The 13,756-nt window shown below is 31.6% G+C and overlaps 2 protein-coding genes across 2 annotated transcripts; one reads left to right on the top strand and one right to left on the bottom strand.

Annotated features, from left to right (window-relative positions):
* Window positions 1-791: 791 nt before the first annotated feature.
* Window positions 792-2,088, bottom strand: LOC100785185 (EPIDERMAL PATTERNING FACTOR-like protein 2). Its single transcript, XM_003517318.5, has 3 exons — window positions 1,502-2,088; window positions 1,381-1,415; window positions 792-1,279 (listed from the first exon to the last, which is right to left on the bottom strand). Exons 1-3 carry the CDS (start codon window positions 1,611-1,613, stop codon window positions 1,034-1,036), a joined length of 393 nt encoding a protein of 130 aa, XP_003517366.1. The 5' UTR covers window positions 1,614-2,088; the 3' UTR covers window positions 792-1,033.
* A 9,165-nt stretch (window positions 2,089-11,253) lies between these two features.
* LOC100784660 (probable xyloglucan endotransglucosylase/hydrolase protein 6) lies at window positions 11,254-13,399 on the top strand. Its single transcript, XM_003517317.5, has 4 exons — window positions 11,254-11,725; window positions 11,842-11,942; window positions 12,081-12,277; window positions 12,536-13,399. The coding sequence occupies exons 1-4, from the start codon at window positions 11,524-11,526 to the stop codon at window positions 12,924-12,926; spliced, it is 891 nt and encodes a 296-aa protein (XP_003517365.2). The 5' UTR covers window positions 11,254-11,523; the 3' UTR covers window positions 12,927-13,399.
* Window positions 13,400-13,756: the final 357 nt, after the last annotated feature.

Genomic DNA, 13,756 nt, shown 5'->3' with positions numbered 1-13,756 from the left:
TACTTGAAAGCAACTTAATACTCGCTTAGGACAAATAGTCCGCAATCAATCTCTGTTTATTTTTTAGACGTATATTATAAAATAAAATAAAAAGAAAATTTAAGAGTACAATGAAACTATAGAGGTTTACTTGTCAATTTATTTTTGTTGCTTTCTCTGATTTCATGTAGATAGCAGGGTTTAGCTCCGGCTTGAGATTACTACAGGACGTCTCAATAAAAACAAGAAAAAGTAGAAATCAGCTCTAACTGCATTGTATCAATGTATGGGATTTTCAAAAATTAAAAGTTTGATTGTATTCTTTAACCTCATTAGTGGATTATCCTCGAGGAAAACAATGGGGATCATGTTTGGTGAAATCCCTTTTAAATTGTGAGCAAATTTTCCTTTTTCGTCTATTACATTGGATACAAATCAATTACATCAATTAGGAAGTTAGTTACTCTCACTGTCTTTATAAACTCCATTATACTCTTGTAAAATCACCTTTCTCATTTGTATATTTCTAATAGTGTCTTCTCATCTCTTCTTAGTTGGGAAATTTTTCAATATGTTGGCCATGTTAATATAGAAATAAAAACAGAGGAATTGTCACTCCAATCTCCACGTCCATTTTATTTTTACTAGCACCCCAAGATATTAAATATGTGAACATAAGAAAGCAGCCATGCTGCTTTATGAAAGTAGAGATTTTAATGACAAAAAAGCTAGTTTTCATTTTAAGTTTTAAACTGGCAGAATCTACTTAAGAGAAGCAGAAGCACTAAATCAACTAGCACACTGCAAGTTATGTCTTGGACAATGATTAGCAGCCGCAAATGGTACAAATAAACATTGCCAGGAAAGAAATGGAGGAACAATGTAATTATAGCATAATAAACGCTTTTCCTCAGACACAGGACATTGAGAGGTAAGAACCAAAGAGACAAAAACAAAAGAATTACATTACTTAGAAATGTATATTCATATACAAAATTGGTAAATTAGTTGCTATCCTTGAATATCTAACAACTAAGTTATGGTACAATTGGAATTAGGGGTTGAAAATCCGGTTCCCACATTTGCACTTCCAACTCATAGGCTTGTAGTTAGAGCCACCTTCTCCCATTGTAAAAGCAATAGTAGACACAGTTGAAGAGTTGATCTTCCCGTTCTGCGCTTGAGGATTTGTAGGTACCTGAATGGCCTCACAGTGTCCACAAGACCGGCACCTTCTCTCACATTTTGGTGGCCTTGACCCTATTTGTGCCCTCACCATTGCCTTATCATCATGTACTGCCTACACAAATCACCACAATGCCAAATCAAGTTTAAGTGGTTTATCATTCATGCTAATCAGCAGAGACTAGAGAACATTTAATAAGGTAAGCTTAATTGTACCTGATAGAAACCATTCTGTTTGGGAGTCTTTCTACCTGTTAAGAACAAAAGAGAAGACAATGTTAGATGGAGATGATATTGGTGTCTATTTGGAAGCTTTGAAAATCTCTAATGTATGTACCTTCAGTAACAAGTCCCATCTGGGTCCAACTTGAAATTATCAGAAAGCAAAGAGAAATGCTAAGAAAACTGAGTCTTTGGCCACAAACAACAAGGTGATGATCACGCCCCATTTCAGAGAGAATTTAACACTACCGTAAGGAAGGAGGAAAAGTGAAAGTAGATGGAGTAGTTAAGAGAGGTGATCAAGAAAGAGAATTTGAGAGCTGAAAGGACGGATAATATAATAGGATGAAGCAAAGAGCATAAAGTTAGAAGGAAGGAATTGAATATATATATGCTAAAAAGACCTTTTCATGTTGAAGTGATGGAACATAGAAGGACAAATGAGAAAAATGCAGAGGGGCAAGAAAAGGAGGAGCCCCGAAAAGGGAAACACCTCTCCTTCGGTCGACGAGCCTCTGTCAAAAAACAAGAAACCAAAGATTATATAATAATTGCTTGCTGCAATGCAAGGGAGAAGCATAGGCATTACAATTTACAACCTGAGAAGTTAGAACCACAAATAGATGATAAATAAGACAAGTAGAATATTGAAACAGCAAAAAGCCACCAATTTCACCAGATATGAGGGGAAATCTCCCACTAAAGGACATGCATTTACAGCTGTAGATTTTTGGTTTTTCCATTCATTTTACACACTTTCGTTCCTTACTTTTATTATTTTGGCTTTGGTTTTAATATAGTGGGAGCCTTGTAATGAGGTGTAGTCTTATTTTTGCAGTAAAAAATGTCAGCAGAGTAGTCCCACCATATAACAACGCTAGTACGCTACATTCCCCTCTATCCTTCTCTTTCAGTCTGAGTGTGGGAAAGAGAAAGAACATAATCTCTCGCTTCAACATTATGGTATTATCTTTTCACTCTATGATTATGCAATCACATGAGATCCTGGCAATCATTCTTCTTTTTTTTTTTCTGGTTGGGTTTTGGTAAATATGATGGAATGGTTCAGACTTCAGAACATGAACATGCATTCCTTCTGCTGTGTGTATCATAGTCACACTGCTAAGCTAGCGACTAAATAACGAGCCTCTGCCGCATACCAATGAATGCTTACATAACAACATCTTGCCCACGCTCGCTCCTCTTGTTGTGTTGTCCATTTTTTGTGCAATAATTGAAACTCCAAACCACTTTAAATCTCGTTTAAGACGCCATAAACTGAACTTTGTGTACGTTTAATCACATTTGCAGTCTATAACTGTGGCAGAACAAAGAGAGTAGTAAAAACCTTGGAATAAGAGGTAACTTGGATTCTGCTCATAGGCTAGTTTTAACCATGCTAAATTAATTTATCTATTCTAAACTCATTGGCCTTCACACTGCACTTAGTAATTTATTGAATAAATTATTTTCACAAGCAGATTAGTTTAAAACTGAGGACAGATTTGTGTTTAGAAACTCATTCTAAAAATCATATCCACTAGAACTAGAAGTAACCTTAAGTAGCTTTCACATTTTTTAGTCTTTGGACATAGGAAGAGAATGTGAATATGCGTTTCAAACTACCCAAACATGAACTTAATAGCTTGTTAGAGAAAAATAATTGTATAAACTAAGCTGTTAATTTACTATGTTAGGTTTGGTTATTTAAAGTCACATCTTATTTAGATGAAAAACTAAGAATTTTCAATAATTATTAAAAAAATCAACAATTAATATTAACACATGTACATAGTACATGATAAATTTATTATTTTTATTTTCATATCAAACAATTAAAATTCTTTATTTCACTCTGCATTAATGGAACGGAAGGCTCTTGTGCAATTCATGATTGACAATTTGGGCCTTGTAAAGTTTTAAACTATTTTTTTTTGTCATTTGTGAAAAGATGACACGGCCCAATTTGTACTACAAAGGATTATCTGTTCATAATGTATGTGTAGTTCAATCAGATGTTTAAGGCTGAGCCAACCCATTTTCTGAGCAAAGATACGAAGCAACCACTTCATTATGATTGGGAAAAAAAGTTGACAAAAATATAAAACAATAAGTACAACATGAAAACTGCAAGAAATAACTGACAAAAATATAAAGTTCACAAAAATATAAAACAACTGTAAGAATAAAAAAGCATTTTAAAACTGTTTCCTTCTTTTCTAAAAAAATCAATACTACAGGCGTACAGGGGGTCTTGGACGTGCACAAACAATGTTTTGGGGCGTGATCAATGAAACTCGCATAATAATTTTTCAATTATCACGAAAAGGTAAAAAAAAAATTGATCAAAAACGTTAGTTTAGGTTATGAGATGGACTATTGCATGCATGGAATTAATACAGGACGCAAAGGGTAGTTTGTGAAACAAATGGCATGCATGGAATGGAAATCTCTCGTTTACTGTCAACTGGAAATTCATACCTATCACAAATTGCATGGAGGAATTATGCACTCAAAAGAGAGTGGGAATCCCACCTGTTTCAAATGTTAATCATATAATTAGCTAAATTTGCAGACAGAAATTAAGCAGACAAAGCTTCATTGTTTGGGAGGTCCCCTGCTGCGGCTATTCATCTACTGAATGCTAGCTGATGTTCAATATAATCCTTCCCTTTGATTTTGTAGTCTATTTTTTTTGTCTTTTCTCAATTTATTAAAAAAAACACACTCAAGATTTAGCATTTGTGTCCGTAATTGTCCTTCGTTTTATAATTTTTCACTCTATTAAATCACTTCCAATAACAATAATTTCTTACAAAATTAATACGCATGCACTTATGGGCTTTTTAGCCTTGCTGCATGTTTTTTTTTTTAAAAAAAAAAATATTTGTGGAATTTTTGGCCTTTGATTACGTGGATAAGGACTAAGTGACGTGGGTAAGCTATTTTGACACCTCCATGAAAAAAGTTGAGTCTGTATAAATTCAACAATTGTTTTCTACAAATATTGCTCACTTTACAAAAAATGGATCTTACTTTATATTTTATTTCATTTTTTAAGGTATGAAGTATTCTAAATTATTATATAATTTAGAATTTATGTAATTCCAACTGACTAATGTTTACATGACACGTTATTAACTTTTTTTTTTCAAATTGAAAATGGGATAAAGATTCATGGATATCTAATATTATTTGACATTTTGATAGAGAAAAAAGAGGAGAGAGAAATATAGAAATAATAGGTAATATAATTTGATAAGAAAAAACAAATAAAAAGATGTCAAATAAGTATTAATGATATAGAGTGTCTTACCAAAAAAATATATATATACATTGTTGATATATTATTATTCTTCAAAAATGTGATTACTACCTAAAAAAAATGTCATTAAATATTACATGAAATTTGTCATAATCACATTATCTAAGATCTTGTAATAATTTTTTCAAAGGAGGGATAGGAGTAACCGTTCCGCCAATAAAAATGCTCCGAGTATCATAAACAAGAACAAGTATGGAACTCTTGACTCCTTAGCAAGAACCTTATCTTAATTAGCCGGTCGGTTTATGGACCATAGTTTCTGGAAATTCAGAGATTAAGTAGTCGGTACAATGCAGAGAGATATAATCATCCTTTGGATGTAACATAAATCTGTCCGAATAGTGTAGTTTGTCCCCTAACAAGAAACGGAAGCACGTCTAATTAAGAGAGCACTCAACCATATTTCGTTATTCTATGCTGCATCTATTTTCTGTATATATAGTGAATTACTATCAAAAAACTTTTTTATTATCCAGCCACTTCATGATAACATCTAAACAGTAATTAATATATATGTGTGACAATTTCATGTCTGCAAGTCTAGATACTAATAGAAAGTGTTCATCAAGTTGATATAAGATAAGTTGGATGATTAATGGAGAATAAAAACAAGAAATATCATAGGGTTTTTTTTTCTTCTAATAAAACTAACATTCTAATGATTAACATTTGTTAATAAAAAAAATATTCACCAGTCACAAGAAATTAATAAGAGCTGTAACTAATTTAGGACCGTCAATTATTTTTTGTTCTAGTAATATATTAGTGTCGCTTGAAGAGCCAACCAAGTTAATTATTAATTCGATCAAGTGGGGTCTGTGTGTTAGTTCGGTGCATGAAGAGAAAGGGAGAGGAGGGAATCCGAATCTGTTTCAAATTCCATCAATGCTGACTGGCACAGCCTCTGTACTGAAAGTGATCTGTGCATTTCAAGCTGCCTACACAAAATTTCCAACCACACTCTATGCATCATATTCATGCTATACTATCTGGTTGATATTGACACAGCACCAATTCCTGAACTGCTCTTTTCTGTATGCGCAAATTTAGTAATGTATTATACTGTTCTACAAAAACTTGAATTTGAAGTGCCACAATTCAACAAATTAATGACCACATGCATACGCTACTTTTGCTTGATAAATCAGTAGATTTAACCCATGACAGAGTGAATTTACTTCCCATATATGAGAAAGCAAGGTAAAATTTACAGCCATAAAAAAAAGTTCAGGTTGGCCTGCTAATTGATTGGGAACTAGCTCGATTGAGAGTAACGGTGAAACAGCTAGCTCACTGTGTTAAAAAGAAACAACCACCGGCTCCAAATCAATGGCGTAGTTCTTTATTCTCTTCCTAAAGGGGTAGAAAACTATTAAATGGTGCTTAGTTGGTAACATCACTTCACAATAAAATGAAATAATTAATGAAGTCTGAAACAAAAAAGGTTAATATTAATATGAAAATCAATTTGAAAGGACGAGAATAATTCCAAAAAGGTTAAGATTGCTATTTAAAAATGATTGGAGCTAGTGATTAAGAACCAATATCCAAACTTCGGCTTTACTTTTATTATATATTAAATATAATTATAATAATGGGCATGAATTGCATTTCGTGGGATATGTGTTGTCAATGATTGATCATTTTCCCATAAGTTAAGCATTTCGAAAAATCTGATGCCATACTTGTGGTTGTGTGGAAGTCTACTAGAATGGACAAACAAAAAAATTATTAGCAAGTGAAGTCCAGCGGATTCCAACAACTACAACAATACACATAAATGCTGACCATATTTTATCTCGGAAAAATGCATTCGTAGTTTTAATATCCAGACCCATATATAATTGACCCGGTTTGGATAATATGAGTGAACGAATCACTATATAGCTAACTCAATTATCAAGTCACTCCAACTATATATAAAATGAAAGTAAAAATTAAGAAAATCTCAAATAATAATACAATATGTGCGTACATTCGTCACTTTCAAATACACTTCTATATTATACCGTTAAAAATCAAATCAAGTCACTCCCACTATATAGCTAATATTTTTCTTCTTCTAAATATATAGTTTTTTCAGTCTATCACCTGTCTCATTTTTTCAAAGAGATTTAATTATCTGTGAACAGCTGGAATGAGTAATGGCTAACATACTGCTTGGTCATACTGTTTTCTTCACTTTTTCCCTGCTAAGCCGTGATTTCATTTTCAAGTTTGATAAGTCATTGTCTCACAAAAGCGATATTTGATAGAGAAAAGTAACCGAATTATGAGTAGTGTTTAGTCAAATTATTTGTTAAATTGTTAAAATGATAAAAATGTATAAAAATATTTTTTATTTAATCGAGAAAAGTAACCGAATTAATTTGTTATGTATTGGGAGAAATGAAATATGAAGGAGAGAAAAATAGGAAAGAAAAAAGTTATTCCATGACACTCAGAATTATTTAAATATTTTAAGTATATATAAATAAATTGTTCTATTTTGTTTTTTAGTATATATATATATATATATATATATATATATATATATATATATATATATATATATATATATATATATTAAACTTATTGAGTTTTAGTTTTATTTTACTTTTTACTTTTAAAAAGATGTTATACTTAAACAAATATCAACTAATACTAGTGGATACCCTAAAAACGAATGCTAACCACATTTTCTTTAACCTATCTTTCTTACACTCACTTTATTAAAATATGTAAATATATATAGATACTCGTATAATATGAACATGAGAAGATTGCTAAGCTTGCTTGCCAGCCCCATTGTATCCCTACGTTATCCAAACATAATATTAGTATATGGCATGCTGTTCACTGTTGCACCCTGCTGCCGACAATTCAGTACTGTTCTGTCCGCTATTGGACAGAGTCGCACTCAGCTTCCTTGCGATGCACGGTCTATACAATTATCTCTTCCATTGTTATGCAAGTAGACCCAATAATTTATTGAACTTTAACATAAGCAGGAAATTAACATGTTTAAAGGATTTTAAATTTTAAATATTCTCCCAATTGTTGAGTAATGAGTAATACTACGGTGTTACAATTTTCATTACTAGAATGGTCATATCACGTTGGAGAAGTTAAATATCATCATTGAATCATACATATATGTGAATTTAGAACAGTAATATATAATTAAACTTGTAATTATTGTCTTTTCCTTGTTACTATGACCAATTTCTAAATAATAATTATAAGAAGATTTAAAAATATTCAAGTAAAACTATATATGTTGGTGTTGCGTCCTTTCTATATTGTTGTGCCATTAAAGCAGTCAATATCGCGAGCTTCGGTCTCGCGTGGACTTGCTGTGCTGCTAAATGCATGCATGATTGCTTATCCCATACACACAAAAGGAGAAGGAAAAAGAAACATAGTTGCACACGTGCTATTTCTATACACCAGCATTTCTCTACAATAATTAATGTCCCAATCATTTCCCTTCTGGTGTTCGTATGATTTCTTTAAAATTAAGGGTAGAAATTAAAAAAAAAATCTTTTTTTAAATAGATTAAGATTTAAGTGCCGAGCGAAACATTTTGTTATTCACTAAATCACATGATAGAAAATAATTAAAGTTGCAACATAGGTGGCTATAGGTGCATTGTGCAAAATTAAGGAAAGTGGAAACCGGCAGCCTGTCGTTTAATTTTTTTCAAAAAATCATTGCCTTTCAAAAAAAAAAATTACTATCTACTTGAAAAGGATAAATATATTTTTGTTTAGTGGAAATATTTTTAGCTTTTTTTTAAAAAAAAAAACAAAAACATGTCAGAAAATTTATTCTTATTTTATAAATCTGAATTTAGGAGTTATTCTTAAATAAAATCATTTTCGAGATCTAGATGAGAGCATTTTTAATAATTCTGCCACCCTTATTGAATCATGTATCTTATCATAATATTCTACATATTCAACATTTAGTTTTTTATTATTATGATTTATTTACACTTTTAGTCCATCATATATTATAATTGTGTGATTTTGATCTCCTCATTACAATTGTGAAAATTGAGAACATTTGAGTATTACACTTGTGTTATTTTAATTTTTCCGCCAATCTTCTATTAAATGTTTAATAAATTTTGGTGATGTGATATGATGTAAAATAATTTTATATGATTCAATAATTAACTTATACATGTATTAGCTAGTTACATGATTGTTTTCTCATAAAATGTTCAACAATATTTCCAAACTTAATTTTAAAAGCTAAAAAATAAGACTTACTCTACTGCAAAAAAGGTATTTTACTGTGGGTGTTATTTCAGAGTTAAAACAAATTTCACCAACCAAACACTTTTTTTTAGTTTTTTAATTAAAAAAACTGAAAAATGTTTTTGAAAAGAGAAGAAAATAGGTTCTAAATTTTCAATTCACTTTTAACCCTAAGTAAATATAAGGGGGAGGGGCTAGCTTCCATCAGCAATGCATCATCCCACCAGAAAAATCTTATCTTTGGCTATGCCACGTTTTTCTTCTCATGCAATAGAATAGAAGGTGTGGTACGTACAGGGCACTCACATGCCACCTCCTACCAAATAGTTTTCCAAAACCAAACTGATATGATTAAATATTGATAATGGTTGGGTTGATGAACCGGTTTTGCTAGAATGGACTTTACAGTGAAGTGGATTAGTTAGGTTAAGGTGTAGTTAGAGTTTAATGGACTTTTTGCACTGCCTATTATCACAATATATATCACCAAACCTCCCTTGATCGATCAGAAGTGGTTTTCAATAAGCAACCTAGTGATACAAACACTCATTGCATGGCTGTTTCTCTCTATGATATACTACTATATGCACAAGAATCAATCTAATGGATTTGAGGAAGTATTAACTGCAATAACCATTTATTTGTGTTGTTTTCGGGCATTACAAAAGTATTATCCATTACCATGACTAATCATAAATTCATCTAATATGATTAGATATTATATGGCTAGTATAAATACCAACAGATTTTAAAAAATGGAGTTGGGAGAGTTCACTCCTACCAGTGGACTTGTGATACTACTAAAAAATTTACACTGAACAATTTGATTATATTATTTTATTTATTTAACTAAAGGAAAAATGCACATGTACTCTTCGAATTTGTCCTCCAATTTACTAATTCTCAAGGTTAATGACAATATACCTTTCCATTCCTTATATCCGAATATGAAAAGGTGGGAAAGTGAAGGAATGAAGTAGTTTAGAACACATCTAATTTATTTATTTCTAACTTTATCGCATCTTTTTTTTAACTTATCTATTACACATGGTTACTAAAAAGTTAGTTATTGATGTGAGTGATACTCAACTTGATATTTCCAAATTAAGTAAAGTTTTAGATTTAAATCTTGTGGATTAAAAAGCTGTGATTAAAAGTAAAAAAAAAAAACTCCACTAAAATGATTTCTAATGAAAATTAATTATTAAAATTAATTGATATTTTATACCGATAAATAACAAAAAAAAATCCACTACACATGATTTTCTCACCATGATTTGAGAGTGTATGTTTCCTATTTAATCTTTATTAAAAAAAAATATTAACTTCCTTTCTTCAAAAGTTTTCTTTGCAATAAATAAAATCTTGCTAACCAATATCTTTAAAACATTGATTAAAAAACTAAAAAATAACATTATTTATTGTGTAAATCATAAAAAGAACGTTAAAAAAATCGTCAACATTATAATTTTTTGTATTCTAATAAAAATATGTTTACTTTAAATTCTTTAATTAATGACCTTAGATACTTATTAGTATTTTCCTAAATGCTATACCAACAAATATGCTATGTTTATTTAAATCTCAAATAATTTCACATTCATTGCTATTCAAATTTATTCTCTATTTTTCTCTAGCTAAAGCATTCACTTTTCTTTTTCTATTTCTTATCAACAGTCTAAACAAGGACTAAAGTCTAAAACACCTCTATCCTTAAGCTATAAATCCGAACTGATGAAAAAATAATACAATAGAGTAAAATAAAATAGTGATATTTTATTCTATTATTTGAGATGTTTAAAATAAAACGTATGTATTTATTTAATTTTCCTTTTTTTCTTATCCTTCTTATTTAGAAAGTATGAGACGATGTTATCCTTTTTTAAAAAGAGTTTAAATAATATACTAGTAACTTTTATTGGCCTTTTTTTTTTTTGCATTTAGCATTATGTAATTTTGCACAACCTAGGCCTTTTGGATCAAAATTTTAATTTCTTGTAGCCATGAAAAGATTCTCGGACACTTGAATGCAACAGAAAAAAGAAAGGTAATGATGCATTAACACTAATTCACTCTAAACACCTCAATGGTATATATTTATCATTAGTTTTTCTATTATAAATTGATGATGAAGAAAATACAAATGACTATGTGTTGCTTTACTTTGAACTTGAGAATAAACACAAATTTAGCTGAACGTAGCTGTTCCGAAGAAGCATTTATCATATTTACGCTGCTCTCGATCTCTTTTATTTGTTTCTTTTATTAGGTGTCAAATAGACCTTTGTGATGTCCACATATTATTCATTTATATGGGGTTACAAAACATACAGTGCACACGCTCAGAAAAATCAGCCGCAGAGGACAAAAGGGGTGCCAAGCATGAATAGCGTAGGCCCTAGTGATTGTTCGCCAAAAGCTGTATGGAAAGCAATGCTGTTGTGACGCTTTCAATTTCAATCTTTGAGTGCATTGTTGTTCCAATTCTCAAAACTCCTTATATAAATAACACACTTCCCTCCCCTCCACTTGCATCCCAAATTAACCAATAATATTTTAGTTAAAACATGTCCATGGCCATCATTAACACTTTTGGAAACGTTGATGTCTATATTCTATTATTATCATCATGGTTTCTCGTATCTGCTGTGTGTGTTTGGGGACGACCCGCCACTTTTCTGCAAGACTTTGAAATCACGTGGTCAAAGACTCATATCAGGCAAATTGATCAAGGCAGATCCATCCAACTCATTCTAGATCAAAACTCTGGTAAGCCATAATATTAACTTGTCCCTAACTCTTCTCTTTATTATTCCCTTTGCCAAAGAAAGAAGAACCAATTAATTACCATTTACCACACACACTCTCTGCATCATTTACTACAGGTTGTGGCTTTGCTTCCAAGAGTAAGTACATGTTTGGCCGTGTTAGCATGAAGATCAAGCTCATACCCGGAGACTCTGCTGGCACTGTCACTGCATTTTATGTGAGTCTAAATCTCTATCACATCTATTTACTAGTTTCATTACTGTTTACTTGTTTTTTTGAATAAAAGCATCTAGACATGAATAATTAGAATCAATTTTATAAACACACTTGGTTTGTGGTTTGTGGATTATGGTAGATGAACTCTGACACCGACACTGTACGTGATGAGCTGGATTTTGAGTTCTTGGGGAACCGTAGTGGTCAGCCTTACACAGTTCAGACAAACATCTATGCTCACGGAAAAGGAGATAGAGAACAAAGGGTCAACCTCTGGTTTGACCCTTCTGCGGATTTTCACACTTATACTATTATGTGGAATCATCATCATATTGTGTAAGATAGTACAAATACTACTATATATTAGTGTTACCATTAATAATAATGAATTTAGAATCATTTACTTACCAATTAGAATTGAATTAAAATTTGTATGGTTGGTGATGTTTCCCAATTAAAATTGAAGTTTTAAGTATTTTATGTTGATATTTACTTAGGTGTAACTCTAATTTTAAAAAAATGTATCAAGGTGTTGCCCAATTGCCAAATTGCTAGTTAATCATGTATGGTGGTATTTATGTGCGTGCAATGCAGATTCTACGTTGATGATTTTCCCATTAGAGTGTACAAGAACAGTGAGGGAAAGGGAATCCCATACCCAACAATGCAACCAATGGGAGTGTATTCGACATTGTGGGAAGCTGATAATTGGGCAACAAGAGGGGGGTTGGAGAAAATTGATTGGAGTAAAGCACCTTTTTATGCATATTACAAGGACTTTGACATTGAAGGGTGCCCAGTGCCAGGACCTGCCAACTGTGCCTCTAACCAAAGTAATTGGTGGGAAGGGGCTGCATACCAAGCTCTTAATGCCATTGAAGCCCGAAGGTACAGGTGGGTTCGGCTCAACCATATCATCTATGATTACTGCCAAGATAAGTCAAGGTTTCCAGTGATCCCACCAGAGTGCCTTGCCGGCATTTAAACCCTAAATTTCATGTCACTTCAATTATTCAAGTACAGGAATACCCCTATATATAATTTACATTGTCCACTGTTCAAAAACATATCATACTATATTTTATCGGAAAAAAAAAACATCATACTATATATACTAGAGTAATCTATTTGCTTCTGCTGAGTTAATTTCAATTTATCCCATGTGGTACGTCTCTTCAATTATTTCAAGTCTTTCATATAAACACGTGAAATAAAATGTACATCAATAAAACTAGGGGTAAATTATTATGTCCCCATACCATACCACATGGATAAATTGAAATTAACACTTGTTTTGTTTTGGGGGAGAGGGCAAATGATTCTGGTGTATGTGGGGCGAGGGCTATGTTCGACCAGAAGAGAATAAGTCAAAAGCTATCTCTGGGTTTACTGTGCCTGTGTATTTAAGTGCGCATTGTTTGTGGTGTAATAAAGCTTGCGCATTATTGTGATGATTCATGAAGGATATTTTTGGGCTTGTGATGTAGCAAATCTCATTATTTGTTCAATGACTACATCTATTTCTGTACAAGCTAAGGAAAACATATGATTGGTCAAGAACATTAACATGACCTGTCAACCGTCATAAAAACAAAAATACATAACACTATACAAGTTACAATCATTACAATTACAGTAACAATATAAATTAACCGTGCTTAAAGTTAGATTTTTCTCTGTTATTGTTTGAAGCCATTCTGTTAAGGTCTCTACTTAATTAGTTATCATTTATCAGTCAATTGAAGACTAGATTCATTAATTTAGGATAAACTCAATTCCTTAATGTTAACACTTTTGTTTTAGCCATAAATCCTA

Source organism: Glycine max, chromosome 1 (assembly GCF_000004515.6).
Source record: "Glycine max cultivar Williams 82 chromosome 1, Glycine_max_v4.0, whole genome shotgun sequence".
Taxonomy (NCBI): Eukaryota; Viridiplantae; Streptophyta; class Magnoliopsida; order Fabales; family Fabaceae; genus Glycine; species Glycine max.
This window is presented reverse-complemented; position numbering and strand designations above follow the sequence as displayed.

Excerpts from the sequence above, each read along its gene's own strand:
- LOC100785185 (XM_003517318.5), bottom strand. The coding sequence starts at position 1,613 with ATGGGGCGTGATCATCACCTTGTTGTTTGTGGCCAAAGACTCAGTTTT. Across the intron at positions 1,416-1,501 it reads GATGGGACTTGTTACTGAAG|GTAGAAAGACTCCCAAACAG; the intron begins GTACATACATTA and ends TGTTCTTAACAG. Across the intron at positions 1,280-1,380 it reads AACAGAATGGTTTCTATCAG|GCAGTACATGATGATAAGGC; the intron begins GTACAATTAAGC and ends TGATTTGTGTAG.
- LOC100784660 (XM_003517317.5), top strand. The coding sequence starts at position 11,524 with ATGTCCATGGCCATCATTAACACTTTTGGAAACGTTGATGTCTATATT. Across the intron at positions 11,726-11,841 it reads CATTCTAGATCAAAACTCTG|GTTGTGGCTTTGCTTCCAAG; the intron begins GTAAGCCATAAT and ends CATTTACTACAG. Across the intron at positions 12,278-12,535 it reads TGGAATCATCATCATATTGT|ATTCTACGTTGATGATTTTC; the intron begins GTAAGATAGTAC and ends CGTGCAATGCAG.